We start from the raw sequence: 17,737 nt of genomic DNA on the forward strand, positions 1-17,737 counted from the left end.
TGGACTTTGGACAGTTTTATTTTGTGATTGTTATTACAGTGACTATTCAAAATTCCATATCAATCCTGCACATCAAAATAATCAATTGTGGGCTCCTCTTTAGATGGTTTCATCCAAGCGTTACTATTGTCAGCTCTGAAACAAATGTGAATAAATAACTTTATTAGTTATGATACACTTTACACTCAACAAAACCATTCATATTACATTGATAAACAAAATGAATGGGAAAAAACATCTGTCCAGGCATTACCAATAAGTATTATTTACTATGAATGGCAAGAGAGTGTGGATTTACCAGAGGACTTTAAACAGTCCACATCATAACAGTATCAACAGCTCATATATATAATCAAACTGATAATTTACGATAGGGTCTTATAGATTAATCATATACACTACCGTTCAAATGTATGGGGTAAATAAGATTTGTGTCATACTTTTAATCAACAACGATGCATAATAGGGCTGCACGATATCGGAAAACTGACATTATGATAGTTTGTTTTTCAGCGATTTTTCAAACAATTTCACCAGATGATTTGAATAGCTCTATTTGTAAAGAATTAATCATTCTAGAATGACTGGGATAATTTTGTAGGAGAGAGCATCTGCACAGAAAATAATAAACAAATTTCAAGCAAAGATACAATAGAAAAAGTATAGAAGAAGTATAGTGCTTTATGTTTTTCAGGTAAATCTAACTGTATTCAGGTACAGACACTGAATAATCAAATGCAAATTACCACTGTATAGTTTTCACTGTATAAATTAAATTTAATTAATTAATACAGTTTATCTTTGTTAAAGCTACAAAAGTGGTTTTCTCTTTTGTTGTTTGATTAACATTGGTGGTGACAAACAGCTGCGGGTATATTAGGCTGCTGTCACTTTAAGACGAATGCATGGATCCAATATATAGATAAGCATATTGTTTACAACTAGGGTTGGGTATCGTTTGAATTTGAACGATTCCGATTCCGATTCCAATTCCTTGTTTCGATTCCGGTTCTTAACGATTCTCGATTCCGATTCTTTTAAGAGGTAGGGTCAAAAAAGTTTAGATCAATTTTAATTCTATGAATTTTTTACTTTTTATGAACTTTACTATGAATTTCTCACAGGGCTGTTTTCAACTACAGTACAATATAAATATCAAATCTATTTTAAACAATTTTTTTAGGATATTTTAAATGAGCTAGCTAACCAACGGTCTTTCTGAAGGAAATAGTCTGACCTAAATGGGCTATCAGGTAAAATAGGCTAAATAAGGTTGTTTACACTCATGTGTAAATGTGTTTTCATCATTTATTTATTTATTTATTTTACGTTCGCCGGCATCGCGCGCAGTTTTCAAACGAACGAGCAGAGGACGAGAGAATATGGTTGTAACTTGCAAGATACCGAAGAATAAGAAAACATCATATAAGTACGTTTTTAAAGTTTAACGTCAGGGTTGTTTGCTCTGAATACATTTTATGAGGCACTGTGAGTTAATAGGGGAACGTGAGTAAAATGAATCCGATCGCTCAAACCACTTCAGGTGGCCTGGGCCGCATTCCAGACGAAACTGGACAAGTGTAAATGCATCTGGTTGTTGAAACCACATATGTAAATTGTCCTCCTCCCAAAAATGCAAAAAAAAATAAATAAATAAACGTGTGAGAGCGTGTTATAGGCTATGTAATGTAATAGCCAGATACGACGATACTGGAACACGCGCGTCACCGCAGATGAGAAGCTGAGCATCTGTTCATTAAGCCAACGTGCAAACTATCGCAAAGTAAAGTGAAAGTAAGTCGCAGACGCTTAACACATAATCATCATCATTAAAAGTAAAGAAAGAAATGATCTTACCAGGGCTGTTGTCACTCTCTTATTGCGGTCTTTGATTTTGAAATTAGCTGATGATCAATAAAATGCAGCTCATATCTGTTGCTTTCAGTGACGTGCACAATCTGCATATAGCGCGGGAATTGAAGATCGGATTTAAATCCGTTTCGCAAAAACACATTTATGTGACCAGGTGTAAATGGAATCGTTTTGATTAATCAGATAGCTATCCAATCTGAGAAAACGCATGAAGTGACCAGGTGTAAACAGCCCCTAACAGCGGTGTCTTCTTCCGGTCGGCAGACTGGGAATCGAAACTAGGAATCGAAATTTAAACTTTTGAACGATTCCGGGAAAATCGCAAAGCTAGTCCCGGTTCCAATCGATACTCGATACTCGATACCCAAGCCTACAACACAATCTACGGTGTTTACGTAGATATTTGCGGAAACAGACATTTTGACTTAATTTTGTGTGCACATGTCCGTTCAAAATCAGAGAAAGAGACTGTGGTGTCTGCGCGGCTCTGTGTGCGCGCACAGAAAACAGCGCACAAGTTCCAGTCTTCTTGCGCTTGATGTTTAAACTGACAGGACTTAAAAACATATGCAAGTGATAAACTTTCACTCTATGATGGTTAAAATTTGCAATTAATCCCCGAATCACATGTGTTCCGAACCGGAAACAATCAATTATGATCCCTATACTTGACATCGCACATCCTGCCATGTGACTATCACGAATGTGCACATCGCGATATCGATGCTAAAATGACATATCGTGCAGCCCTAACGCATAACATGGATCAGTAAAGACATTTATAATGTTACAAACAATTTCTATTTAAAATAAATTTTCTTGTTTGGAACCTTCTATTCATCATAGATTCTGAAAAAAAAGATCACATTTCCACAAAAATATTAGGCAGCATAACTGTTTTCAACATTGCTAATAATAAGACATGTTTCTTGAGCAGCAAATCAGCATATTAGAATGATTTACTAAGGATCATTTACGTTGCATCACAGGAATAAGTTATACTTTTAAAATATATTCAAATAGAAAACTCTTATTTTAAATTGATACATAAAATAAGAGACCTCTTTCAAAAACAATAAAAATTAAAACAGAAGTGTGTGTGTACGTACTTGCTGTTGTGTTGTTTGATGTGGGCAATGGGAGGAGGGGCTCTGGAAACAGTTTCCCTTTCAATCAAAGCAGCCAGAGTAGTGTTAGGACATGCTGATTTCCCCCTGAAAACACAACATATAGAACAATCATGTTCAAGAGTACCCAGTGCTACTGACAGAGCATATGTCATCCTCAAAGTTTACTTGTGTTTGCTTTTATGCTTACCAAAAGAATAGTTTTTAATATTACAGTTGAAAGCCTAATCTAAAATGTTACAGTTTTTGCTGACCTGATAGCAGTGACCACTACATTACGCTTGGGTTCGCTGTCATAGCTGACACTTTCCACACCATATGCCTCAGCTAGCTCATGGATGATTCTCCGGTGTTCACGCTTCATAGGTGGGAAACAATGACTCCTTTTAGATGGTTTACCCTGAGGAAAAACACAATTACAGAGCTCTGAAAAATGATGTTTGAATAGTCGATTTTAAAAGAACTATTTATGGTGTGATCATTAGTCTACATCTTACCTTATTAGCCAATTCAACTAAATTTTTAATCTCTTCCTCAACTTCACTGACGAACTTGAAATCTTTCCTGTATTAAAAAAAATCCTAAGTGTGAGTGATAAGGCCTTCTCTTGGCTCTGTAGTAGACTAAACATTTAACATTTGTGTGTATATTCTACACTTCAAACACTTGCCAATGCTTTACTGCACAGTTACTACTGCTGTTGAGCCATGAGACATTAATTAAAGAATAAGAATTTGTTCATTTTAAAAGAAGGATATGATCCCAATTTCTATGTTCGGAGCATGGATCCTTTTGAAGCGATTGGCAAGTAATAGAACTTATTAAGTGTGGTGAATAAAACCGCAAGACTGCTTTCAAGAATGCAACAGAAGTATTTCAGTAAAATGGTTGGTGTCTTCATCATGATGTCTCATACTGCCATGCCATAGATTTATTCTGTTGATGCATTCTTGCACTATTTTTAAATTTGAACCACCTTGCATCCTCTTTGAGGGAGTCAGTAAATTTGGAAGATGTTGACTTGTTGAAGGGATCCACTGTGTGATCAATCTGCAGGGCCTCAGCCAGCCGTCTAGAGGCAAAACAGAAAACATCAAAACCAGCACACCCACATAGACACATCTAGTAATATATACAGGCACAGATAGAGGGAAATGATGTGTAAGGTTGTGTTCACACTTGTAGTTCAGTTCGCTTGGTCCGGACCAAAAAAAACAAAACAAAAAACAAAACCTTTAGTCCTGGTCTACTTAGCGTTCACATTGGCATTTTAACACCGAACAAAGGCATAGGGATATATTCACAACTTCACACATTAACTGACAGGAACACGTTATCATTTCATTCGGACCGAATGCAATAATTGAACAAACATTTTATGGTCCTACATTTAAAGCCCCATAACTGTCATTTGAAGTACAACATAAGGTTTGGAAAACTTCACCTTAATTAAACACTGTGAAAGCAGGTTCAATCAAAGTCTTCTAACAAAACAAGATCGGCCACTTTAAATGATAAATGAATTGTAATTCAGGCATTTATTCATAAACACTGATCAAATTAAGTGTGCGCGCTGTTTAAGGGATTATATGCAACACCCTGAAGTCATTCCCTTCGTTAAGGGGAAATCACACCTTAAGTCTCATACTTGAGGAAAACACTTGAGGTGCTTTATGCAACCGGGCACTGATGCCTGTGCCGAACTTTGATGGGCAACAATGATGAGAAAAAACAGGTATTCCTGAGCATTCTATTCTTTTTAGGGTCGCATCTTGTGACATCATGTCCAGTTTTTGGTTCGTTTACATGTCTTTGGTCCATGTTGTGTTCATATATTCGCAATAACAGAGCATTACACCAGGGTTTGTTTTAATCTAACCAAACATGCCAAGTGTGAACACACCCTAAATAAGCCTTTTTCATCTTGAGTTCACCTGTTCCTCTCCAGTGTAGCGCACTCTTGATCACACTCCAATCTGAATAAGAGAACGTCCAAATAAAAAGGTTACTCCACAACTGTAGCATATTACAAAGCATACTTCAAACTTCTGAGGTAAAAGTTATTAAAATGGAGTTCCGTACAGTATTACCAGCCACTGGAAATGTATCACCAAAAACTGTTTTTACTTGCATTTTGTGCTTGGTCAGTGTCAAGTTCCCTGCTCTCCTTCAACTTTGAACTTGTCAGAAACAGCAAAGATCACTAATGCTGTCATTCACATAAGGTAAACACTGACCCACAGACTACTCTTCTGGACAACTAATAAAAACAAGCAGTCTAGCAAGCTTTAGTTTGCGAGTATACCTGGCCTTTTTCTGCTCCTTCTTTGTGAGCTGTCCAATATCAACAGACTCTCCCAGCTGCATATCTGACAGCTTACTGGCCACAGCAATAGCTGCATATCTGCAGAATACAGAGAGGAAAATTGTGTTTGACCTCTGATCAACAAGAATGTTTGACATTGCTAGCAGCAGTCTTATTTGCAAATGTATATCATTCATTTTATATGTATCAGCTTGCTGTGACTGCACACAATTAGTGTTTAGCGGGGGGGGGGATAAGAAAGAAAAGAAACTGCTGGTGATTTAGCCAAATTAATCACTACTATACTAAATTACACTAAATGTCTATGAAGGCTTTAATAGCTTGACATGTTTTAACCTTTGGTAGGAACTGGCTGCATCAGCACAAGGGACGGTCTCTTTCTTGCGGCCACAGTCACACTGCAGTGCCACCTAGAGATTGAAAATAGGAAATAAGTGTGAGTATAACATAAGGGTCACCATTTTGATTTTTTTGGGGGTAAAGAATAATTGTGTACAGAAAATGAAAGCGTTTACGAAAAAATTGTTTATAGCTGAGGAGCAATACTTCTTCTGATCGGTTTTCCACACTTGAAAAATATAGTTATAAACAACTATAATAGATGTTAAAGATATTAAAACCATAATTGACTGCTTCATCCCAATACTTTAGTCTATAACGTTTGTCTGGTGAGCATGTGCCAGACAACAAGAACCCTGCAGCTGAGGAATCAGGGAATCAGATCAGGCTACAGCGGAGGAAACAAAGGACCGCTTTGAGCAATAACTGCATGTTCCATCAATAACAAACTGAGTAGATTTAGGAAGAGGGAAAGGCTGTACCTTGGCACTGCAGATATTGGGAGGACAGGGGATTCCTGGATGGCAGGGAGCAGCACAGGGGTGCCCACAGCCAGGTTTAGGCTGAGTGCATGGCTGCTTACACTCTCCCTCTGCCTGGCATTCCCCGCGGTGGCATATCCTCTTACACCGATGAGAAGTACAAGGTAAGAGCTTCTCACACACTAAACCACATGAGATGTCCTGTAGGTGGCATGGGATATTACTCCTTTGCTAGGGAGAAATGTGAAAATGCTGATGATTTGGAACTTTTCTTGAATAAATTGGCTAAATTGGATTTGATAGGAAATGTATTGCATTTAAAACTACCCACTTTTCAAATGCTAAGCTTAAAATGTAAAAAAAAAAAAGAAGAAGACTGGCTTGTTTTAAACCATATTTTTACCTCATGATTACCCATGCACCACTTCTTAGTGAGGTAGGTACAGGGAGGACATCTCTCATCACTATGGCATGAATGGAACACTATGAGAAAAGCATATAAACAAAACCATTAGCTGCACAACCTTTACAATTCATATTACTTTTCAAAGGTTTAGGGTAAGTAAGAAAATAATACTTTCATTATGCAAGGGAACATTAAGCTGATCGAAAGTAAAGACTTTTACATTGCTACAAAATATCTCAAATAAATGCTGCTCTTCAACTTTCTATTCATCAAAGAATCCTGACAAAATATATCATGGTTTCCACAAAATTATTAAGCAGCACAACTGTTTTCAACATTGATAATAATAAGAAATGTTTCTTGAGCAGCAAATCAGCATATTGATTTCTGAAGGACCATGTGACACTGAAGACTGGAGCAATGATGCTGAAAATTCAGCTTTACCATCACAGGAATAAATAGCATTTTTAAGTATATTAAAATAGAAAACGGTTATTTTAAAGATGCAGTCCGTAGTTTTTCCTCTTTTTGTCTTTGTTCGAAATCTGCAGTTGCAGTTATTCGCGGAATTATCAACTTTATGTGGGTTGTGCCTCGGCACGGCACAGTGCGGATGAATCCAATGTTTTGAGGAGAATGTGCAGCTGTCAGTCACCGCGCCGGTGTGGATACTGGCATTCGCAATCACAGATTCTACTTTTTGGAAGTATGACCAACATAAGATGTCATCTGAACAAGTAAGTAACATCCACTTTTGTTCTGACCAACTAAGTTAAAAAAAGCATTGCAGTAAATCATGCTGATTAAATCTAACGATCGCTTATCATATCACGTCAATCCGTGCAAATTATACTTTGTTCTCAAATTGTTAATGTTAACAACATCAGCACTGCGTGACGACATTTAATGCCCTTCTGATATTTATCCTTGTTTTCGCATGGGCCCGGTTGCAGTCTCTTTTTTTCCTGTAGCCACTCCGAAGTCCGAACAAAGTCTTTTGCATTTTACAACGGGTGAATCTCCAGTTGTCACTGGTGATTGTCATTTGAACCTTTCTGGATCCGCCATTAAATTGATAAGTTTAATTATATCAAGTGCTGTGAGAAAAAGCTATAAATCTCCACCTCCAACATCCTCAGACGCAACATAGCCTACTAGCTGAGACATCTTCTTTATGTGTACAGATGTGACGTAATGACGCAAGACATGCTCGAATTTACCGAGGAAATCCACCAGAACCACTGGAATTAAAAACATCATTACGAGCTTACCGGTTTGAATCGAGCTAAGGCAAGCTGATAGTTTTGAACACTGGCTGGTTGTGTACTTGCTCAAAAATGTATTTCGGATCATTTTTAACCCAAAAAAGTTACGGACTGCAGCTTTAATTTTTAAAATTATTACAAATATATCAGGAAGTATTTTTAAACAAATAAATGCATCCTTATGCAACGTAATTCAAGTTTACGATTCAGTTCATCATTTACGTTAGTATGTTTCAATGTTTGCAATTGTATCTGAACTGAAAAATGTTATGGGTGGGAACGTACAGACTGACAACTTTCAAAATCATCAATATACAGTATTTGTGTATAAATCTATCTTCACATATATCTGTTACTGAGTATATCTGTGATTTTCTGAGCAGGCAGGAGTACCTGGGTGATCACAATCATGACTCCGGGTACACAAGTTTTTACATTCAGGAGGTCTGGTTCCACAAGGGATGGGCGGGAAGAGCACAGTCTCCCCACAGAAGCATGCCAACTCGTCAAAGCCTTAGAATAAACACACACAAGGCTGATATGAAGAAAAGGAATGGACATACATCAAGATGTTCTTGAAGGCTAGGCTCTTTAGCGAAATGAGATTCAATACACAGGTGTCACCCTGGTGGTAAAGCTTACTGGTTTGCCAACAAGGCTGGCAGTTTCCACGGTGACAAAGGTCCTGACATCGGTGTAGACCGCAATTGAGCTTGTAGCCACAAATCATTGAGCACTTATGCTCCATATCCTGATAAAGACAGAGAATGTTTACTTAAACCTGTCTTCTTCTTATTGCACCCAGATAAAACTTTCATGAAAATATAAAAGACTCACCACACAACACAACTCTCCACACTTGTGCCTGCCGCAAGAGCGCTTCTTGATGCAGCGTTTCTCACAGGTAAACACCATGTCCTCTATAGAGGACAGTACAATAGCATTACATTTGCTACTCTGGAATAGTACATATAGGTCCAGATTTACTAACAGCTTGCACCAGTGCAAACCCTCTTCTGGCGTTAAAAAAAACTACAGTCAGGATTTACTAACAACCCACCGTGAAAAATTAGAGCTGAAAAGGCATGGACAGTTATTTTTGTGGCTGACCTTATTGCATATGCATTTGTAGGAGTTTCCCTTTCAGATGGAAAATTTATGGGAGGTGAGTATTTAAATGAATCACGCATGGTGTTTTACTAAGGTTTGCACTAGTCAATTTACTGGTATTTGTGCCATTATTTACCACCCAAAAAAGCATGTCTTAAACCAGACGCTTATTTGCGCTGCTCTTGGTAGATTGCGTTGGACATTATGGAAATGATCCGACTGTGTCTTTGTTCTTTAATTTGCGCGTCGTCAGTAGATCACACGCAGAACTTTCCACTACCACCTGCGCTTTTTTGGAATTGTGCTTTCATGCTAATTTGTCCTGTTTAGAAAATCTGGCCCATAATCTGTTAAATAAAGTGTTAGTTACATAAATAACCGCCCTGTTATCACAATCACCCAAAGCCTTACCTTCAGTCTGAATCGCTGCACAAGGAACTTCCTATAAAGAAAAAACAGAGTATGAGCATTTGCAGTTTTCAGAAATTCTCTGACTTCTGTGCAGCTGTACAATAGCATTCCAACCTTGCTATTACTGCCACATCTGCATTTAATAGAAGATGTCAAAGAGCAGGGCCCACAGCTGTCCTCATGGCAGAGCTTTTCACACAAGTGGATATAATCTACAGCAGATCAGACACAAGTGCAAAAGAAATAAACATTTTGAACAGTTTTGTTTTGAAAATGTTACATTTCATGCTTTTGTAAGACAATTAAAATGTCAAATATTTACTCCCAACTGTAGACACGCTCTTTCCTTGGGTTTGAAATGAGCAAAAATGTAAATATTTAATATTCTACCACTATATAGTAACAAGATGACAATAAAATGTAGACTTTGTTCACTTATAACTAAATCATAAACTATATAAATGTGTGTGTGACTCAAGAATACTCTGCTAGCTCTTTCCAAACAGGTTTCTCAAAACCTTTTCTTTCCTATTGTGACGTATATCCAAGTGAAACGGCTTTTGGAATGAGAAAAAAAAAAAATGTAGGGCAGAACTTGATTTTGTCCATCGGAATTGATTTGATCATTGTCATTTGCTAATTGCATCGATCTCATGTGAGTGACAGGTTGCAGGAGGGGAGGAAGTATTGGTCCCATATCAGAGAAGAGACGTTTTTGTGAGGGGTAGGGGAAGTTCATGTTTTTGATTAAAGATTACGAGGGCACATTAATTAAAAAAAAATCATGACATGCATAGATCATTTATATTAAACATTGCAATATTCCATAAAAAATACGATCTGTCAATTTTTATTTCATAGTGACTTTAACTGAGATCAGAAGAATAATTTTAACAACTAACTTATATTTCAGTTCGATGTATGTAAAAAATAAATAATAAAAAAACCTGGCCCATACCATCATCTCCGCATGGCAGAGGCTTGTTGCAGGTCTTGCCACAGGAGGCGATGGGGTCAGTACAGGTCTTTCTCTCAGGGTAGCCAAGCTCTAGAAGCTTAGAGAGTGGAGTCTGTCCACACGAACAACTGAGTACCACTTTGGGGCTGAGTGCACACGGCTGGCACTGCCCAGGGTGGCATGGCTGCTGACAGCGATGAGACTGGCAGTCTAGCATCCTAAAGCAACAGAATAGGAGATGAGAGCTCTTAAACATTTACTGAAAATGCATGCAAAATTAATGAATACAAATGTCTTTAGAAAATAACCAAAAGGTCAAAGGTCAAAATTAAGTAATGAACATATTATTTTAAAAAAAGTCTAAAACACAAGGCAAGTTTGATATCAAGGCTCTGCATAGAGTAATGTTGTAAAATAATTTAATGTCACACTGGGGGTGGGCGATTTATAACGGTAGATACGATTGACCGGTAGAAATTTGTCGATAGAGATTTTGGACTATCGTCTCTATCGCGGTTACGCTCATGTGACGATGCTGTGCTGTGCTTTGTTTAATTTACAAAGTAAAAACTATGCATAGTTTTTTTTATACATTTGATTACTTAATACATTTTAAGTAGTATTTCTAGTGCTTGAAGTTTTTCAGGTAGTTTTCTATTTCATTTGTGTTCTATTGTAGTTTGGTTTCTCACAGTTTTCAGTCTTCAGGGAGCTTGAGAGTTTTTTAGGGGCTAGTATTAGTTTTTATATATATATTACGGTGACCGGGAGGGGACATGTTCGGTTCACTTATTTTTGTCGTGGCCACAACATATAAACTCGTGGCAACGTGATATTAAGTTGTGGGAACGTCATAATATCTCGTGGGAACGTCATATTAAGTCGTGGCCACGAGATCATTTTGTTGAGGTAACGACATCATGTCGTGGCCACGCGATGCAAAGTCGTAGCCTCGAGATCATATGTTGAGGGAACGTTATATTTTTCTCGTGGCCACGACTTCATATTTTGGCCACGAGTTGAGGGAGCCACAGCGGCCAATACTGTAACCGTACCATAGCATAGACTGGGCTACAGCAGAGATGGAGATGACAGAAGAAATAACATTTTACTTTAAATTAGGAATGTCATATAAAGATATAGTGCGGTCTTTGGCATTAAGACATGGGTACGTTATAAGTGAAAGACACATGAAGCGCATTCTTAGACTTTTTTGTCGCACGCATATTTAGGGACCGTCTCAAAATTACATGCGACATTGGCATAAACGTTTCTAACTTCAATAGCATTTGAAGACAATGACTTACAGTCATAAAACCAACTGTACATTGTTCACCCAGGTCTCATGTATGATGCACACCTTTTAGATTTTTGATATTTATGACAATAAACTGCTAAATCATATGCAAATATTGCTATGTATTTCACTAGTCACATACCTGACACCTAGATGAACAATGTACAGTTGGTTTTATGACTGTAAGTCATTGTCTTCAAATGCTATTGAGCTTTAAATATGGTCATATTCTGTATATGATCACATACAGTAGTGCAATACATAGCAATATCTGCATATGATTTAACAGTTTATTGTCATAAATATAAAAAATATAAAAGGTGTGCATCATACCTGACACCTAGATGAACAATGTACAGATGGTTTTATCACTGTAAGTCATTGTCTTCAAATGATATTGAGCTTTAAATATTGTCATATTTTGTGTATGATCCCATACAGTAGTGAAATAGGCCTACATAGCAATATTTGCATATGATTTAGCAGTTTATTGTCATAAATATCAAAAATCTAAAAGGTGTGCAATGTGCATTATACATGAGACCTGGGTGGACAATGTACAGTTGGTTTTATGACTGTAAATCATTGTCTTCAAATGCTATTGAAGTTAGAAACGTTTATGCCAATGTCGCATGTAATTTTGAGACGGTCCCTAAATATGCGAATATCGAATGTCCAACGTCAAACCAACTTCATGCCAGTGCAAAAGTGCGACAAAAAAGCCCATCCAATTTAAGAATGCCAAAGACCGCACTATATCTTTTTATGACATTCCTAATTTAAAGTAAAATGTTATTTCTTCTGTCATCTCCATCCATCTCTGCTGTAGCCCAGTCTATGCTATACGGTTACAGTATTGGCCGCTGTGGCTCCCTCAACTCATGGCCACGACAAATAGATGTCGTTCTCTCAAAATATGAAGTCGTGACCACGAGAAAAATATATTGTTCCCTCAACATATGATCTCGAGGCTACGACTTTGCATCGCGTGGCCACGACATAATGATGTCGTTACCTCAACAAAATGATCTCGTGGCCACGACTTAATATGACGTTCCCACGAGATATTATGACGTTCCCACGAGATATTATGACGTTCCCACGACTTAATATCACGTTCCCACGAGTTTATATGTTGTGGCCATGACAAAAATAAGTGAACCGAACATGTCCCCTCCCGGTCACCGTAATATATATATTAAAAATGGTGATAAGAATTCTGAAATTTCAATGGAATCAATTTTTTTTTTTATATCATTACCTTATTTAAAATATATAATATATCGATATAATAACTATATCGATATATATATCGTTATCATTTTTTACTCATATCATATACACCACCCCTATGTCATACATTGATAAGTGAGGAGATTTTACGTTCAACATACTTTCCACATGGCTTGCAACAGGAGAAATATCCTGATCCATCAAAATTCTTATGATCAGTTCCACATGCCACCTCCCTGAACACCACACCACAGAAGCAGGCTAAAAGGGTACAAATACATTGCTGGAGAATTACCACGTAGAAAATTAGATTACTGTATAGACTCTGAAACCAATAAAATGACAAGGACTACTGTACTGACCTTGCTGGACACGAAGTCGGCAGGGTTGGCATGGCCCTGAGTGGCACACCTGGGCACAGGAGTGCTCTGAGCAGTTCAGAAGAGCCCCACAGACGTCTTCACAAAGCAAAGGTCCTGCCTGACTGCAACGCACCTGCTTACTGCACACACAAGAAAACGCTGTTGTTTTGCTTCCATATTTCTGGGTAAAGTATTTCATACAGAGTTAATTATAAATAGTTAATAGTACCTCATTCTCCCACAAATGCAGGATTTGGTGATAAAAGCAGGGCATTGTGGGCAGGGCCCAGGATGGCACAAGCTACAAAGCACAAGAGAAAGCCTTATGCAAGAATGTCAACACTGGATTGACCCATTATATTATATATTACACTTATAAATATAGACAAAATCACAGCTGTGCAAACAATTTAAAAAGAAACCGAGTTGTCTGAATGACTAGTTGTAATCACTCTTAAGAAAGCATGTATATTAATTAAGCTGGTTTCAAATTCATTAGACACGTTTCTTATGGTGTGGTCACAGAGAAATTTTGGCAAATGTACACAGGCAAAAAAAGGTCCACTGTTCATCGTTAATATATGGTTTTGTGCTTACATGTTACAGGGGTGATTGCATTCCGCTCCACTCCTCTTTTTCCCACACATATCTCCACAGCTATGAGGGATCTCAGTGCGCTGAAACTCAGGATTGGTCACCTTCCCTGTTCATTAAAATGAAAGGTGAATAAACAGAAATCTAGAGAACCTTCAGTTTTACAGCATTATCCATTAAAAAAAATAAAGCCAAATTATCATTTCATACATTTCGAAAGATTAAGACAAAACATCATGTGAGGTGCAGAACACAGAATAATCTTACCACAGAAGCAGGTATACACATTTGGGGCTTTCAGTGCCACATGCTGGCATGCAGGACAACGCCAACCTTCAGTGCCAATGCCATCTGTAAATATTGAACCATTTAAATTTGTTATTAAACTATGGTTACTGTTGTACAACAGACACTGCTGAGGGTTAGCCCACTGTATTTGGCACTTGTTTTTTTAGAAATCCTGTATACAGTAGCCTGCCAGTATAGTAAGTTAAAGTCCATACTTGCAATGCCACCAGGAAGCTATTTCAGGCATGCAGGACCAACTCCTATCTACTTTAAGTGGGAAAATACTGAAATCTCAAAATTTCTCAACAAAATCACATATTTGAAATAAACAATAAAATCTGACATAAACCGTTTCATAAATGTTGCTTCTTACACTCAAATAGCATTAAAAAGAGGATATTTCAGGGTGATCCTGCCAATGCACATATGCAGTCCGAAGAGGGACTCTTCTAATGACTATATACTATATACAGTATTTGGTAATGTCCCCTATCCAAGGTGAGAGGCGGTTAACGTACCATCAGCTTGAGATGCAGGTGATCGAGCCCATTTCTTGATGCAGTTAAGGTGGAATACGTGGAAACAGCTCTGACAACTCCAAACCGGAGCCATAACCCGGATTACTTCACAACAGACCATACACTCATACTTTTCCTCTGTAAGCTGCTCAATTAGACAACCTATATAAATACACACACACACACACACACACAATGTTGAAGATGTTAAAAAGCTTGTCATTAAGAGAGACAGAAAAACTGTCAGACTCATTTGTGCATCATTAAAGGGATAATTCACAGCTGGCCAGATGGGCTTTTAATAAAGCATTTTTTTTTATTGTGCTCAATGACTAGAAAAAATGGCTGTTGAATTCCCTTTTGCCAGAAAAGTAGGAAAACTTCCAACACCCATAATGCACTGGGCACCACCACCCCTCCGTCCATCTGACTGTCAGAATGCATAAATGCAATTTTTAGTATTAACAAAAGCCTGGGACCTGTCAAAAGTCCGACGGATGATGCAAAATTACATGTTTTGTGTCAAATAAATGGGTAGATCTGACAACAGGTAACATGAAGGAGTGCACATTGTTAATTTACATATAGCCTAATACTGACTTTGCAACAAAACAAAACTGGTTGAAAATCAGCAAACTTGTCCTTTAATTATCATACATTACCAATTATCATAATTATCAAGTATTTACAATCAGGGTGTACATTTACTGTAGGTTCTAGAGAAGTGACAATCATTTGTAAAGGTGCAACAACAAAACAAGAAATTGTATTTGTGTGAACTTCCTGACCTAAAGCACATCACCTGTCTGTGTTTCTTTGCTTTTGGGAGGCTCCATGCATTTCACCGGTCCTGTTCTTCGCTCATGCCCTCCACCTCTCCTCGCCACTGGATTCTGCACCCGTTTCCCTCTCGCACCCTCTCTGTTCCTGTTGGACGACTCATGTCTTTCACTGTCATCTTCTGCACCTCTCCTCTCCTCTACTCTGATCTGAACAGGTTCTCTTTCTCTCCAGTTACGCTCAATCCCATGGTTAGGCATCGGCCCTTTCCTCTGGGAACTGGACTGTATGCGGCGGTCTCCACCTCTCCATCCCTTATGGTTCCTCTGCTCAGGCTCTGGATGTTCATGAACTGCTGCAGGCTTTGAGTCTCCTCCAGCAGCCTGGTTTTCTTGGTTCTCCTCCCTATCCCTGGGCAAAGGCTCCTTTATCGATCTCTCAGCTCTTACTTTATTGGGCTTCTTCCGTCGGCTGTCTTGATAAGACTTACTTACATCTGCTGCTTCCACGGTTGTTCTTTCCTTCTTCTCCTCATCTGTCGATCTGTTAGAAGTGGGCGTGTTGGGTCGCTTAGGACCACCAGCTCCACGGCCCCTTCCTGACCAGTCACTATCACTTCCACGTTTTGTCCATCTCTCACTCTGAGGCTGACGATCATTATTGCGCCCACCATCAACTCGTCCTCCTATTTGTCTACCTCTGCCTCTACCTCTTAAGCCTCCTCTGATGGCAAGGTCAGGAGTGGGTAATGTATTGCTGGCAGGGTTTTCAAACTCATTTTGACTGTGATCAGTCGCACTGAACTGTCTAAAGTGATGATGAGGCCTAACATGTTGAGCCCTCCAGTCCTGACTGTGGTCAAGCTGCCTGTAACTTCTCCTAGAGTGCGGCTGCTTGGCTTTAGCTTGCGGTATAAACTCAGCAGACTCTGGATTCAACTTTGATGTGTCTAAAAGTGAAGACAAATGGTTGACAGGATTATTTTCTGCCCTTTGACTTTATTACTATAGCATTATCTATATAGCATGATGCTTTGTTAGCACTGGACATTATGTACACTCTGATACTGACACAGCTTTTTTGCAACATGCTGTAACGTCACATGGCAAAGAATAGACGTCACCTGCTTTTCTCTATAGTGTTAGAAGGTCTGTCGAGTGTCGACCAGATAGAAATATGATTCATGAATTTACTGACACTCTTTCGTGCTTTTCACTTTTTAACCAAGTTTCTTCCACTTCGACCTTATGGACGTGACGTGACGATGACTGAATATTATTCTCTGAAGTGTGAAATAAATCGCGTAAAGTTGTTACAAAACATCTCTTTATTTTATTTTATCAAATACTGAGATAATATTGCTGAGATAAAAGGGTGAGTTCACCGTCACATTCGTTAACACACACACACACACACACACACTTCACTACAGCTAGCTGTGAGTAACGTTAGCCATAACCGCTTACGTTAACGTACCTGTAACGAAGGCTTCAGCCATTCAGCCGGAACTCAAGACAGTTTAGACGAGATTTTTTCAGGACTGCTGAGTATGAGATAATTACACCGAGAAGCCCACAAAAAAAGAGACACAGTTTATGAATACCGGTATATTAGGGACTACACTGGACTGAGTTGGTGCTAGTTGTACTGAAACTGTTTGTCCAATCAGAAGACAGAGGTCGCTGACAGAGAGACATGTGACTGTAGCGTCACAGCTATGATGATGATGATGACTCACTTGATATTTAACGTCTCAAAATCAGGCGAGATGTAAAACGAATTTAGTTATTTTTTGTACAATTTATGTTTTTCACTCCTAATTGTATGTACTATGTTACATTACAAAAATAAAAAGTCATTTTCAGAAAAATGTTAATCAATATTAATGCTTCAATATGATTAGAGACAGTTGCATTTACTGATCTGTATCAAATTATACAGATCAGTGGTTGCATTCAGTATTTTTCTGAAAATCATGCACTCACTTGAGATAAATAGGCCTACACCAGTAAAATTAGTAGCTTAAAGGGATAGTTCACCCAAAAATTCTGTCATCATTTACTCATCCTCAAGTTGTTCCAAACCTGTATGAACACAAAAGAAGATATTTTGTAGAATGAAGAATACCTTATTGGCGATCACATGACTAGCAACATTTGACTCACTATTTAACAAACCTGTTTGTGAATACAGCATTTATACAATGACATTGTTACCTGCTGAAACCTACTGTAGCCTATCAAATATTTTTGCATAGTTACATTGTGTGCAGTTGCATGCCTTTATGTGGCCATAACATATTTACTTTGATGTAGGCTACTATAAATACATACCATATATAATGTAGCCTTTAAAGGCCCAATGAAATC

At 38.2% G+C, this 17,737-nt stretch overlaps 1 protein-coding gene across 1 annotated transcript; it reads right to left on the reverse strand.

The window, feature by feature from the left end:
- On the reverse strand, nt 1-17,035 carry nfx1 (nuclear transcription factor, X-box binding 1). Its single transcript, XM_084109110.1, has 24 exons — nt 16,845-17,035; nt 15,391-16,317; nt 14,589-14,750; nt 14,050-14,133; nt 13,786-13,891; nt 13,418-13,489; nt 13,189-13,328; nt 12,988-13,087; nt 10,297-10,514; nt 9,453-9,550; nt 9,339-9,369; nt 8,655-8,737; nt 8,460-8,568; nt 8,211-8,330; nt 6,550-6,629; nt 6,147-6,377; nt 5,662-5,735; nt 5,305-5,403; nt 4,934-4,975; nt 3,976-4,071; nt 3,497-3,563; nt 3,254-3,399; nt 2,982-3,086; nt 1-135 (listed from the first exon to the last, which is right to left on the reverse strand). The coding sequence occupies exons 1-24, from the start codon at nt 16,864-16,866 to the stop codon at nt 60-62; spliced, it is 3,288 nt and encodes a 1,095-aa protein (XP_083965236.1). The 5' UTR covers nt 16,867-17,035; the 3' UTR covers nt 1-59.
- Nucleotides 17,036-17,737: the final 702 nt, after the last annotated feature.

The sequence above is a fragment of the Abramis brama genome, assembly GCF_963993115.1.
Source record: "Abramis brama genome assembly, chromosome: 3".
Taxonomy (NCBI): Eukaryota; Metazoa; Chordata; class Actinopteri; order Cypriniformes; family Leuciscidae; genus Abramis; species Abramis brama.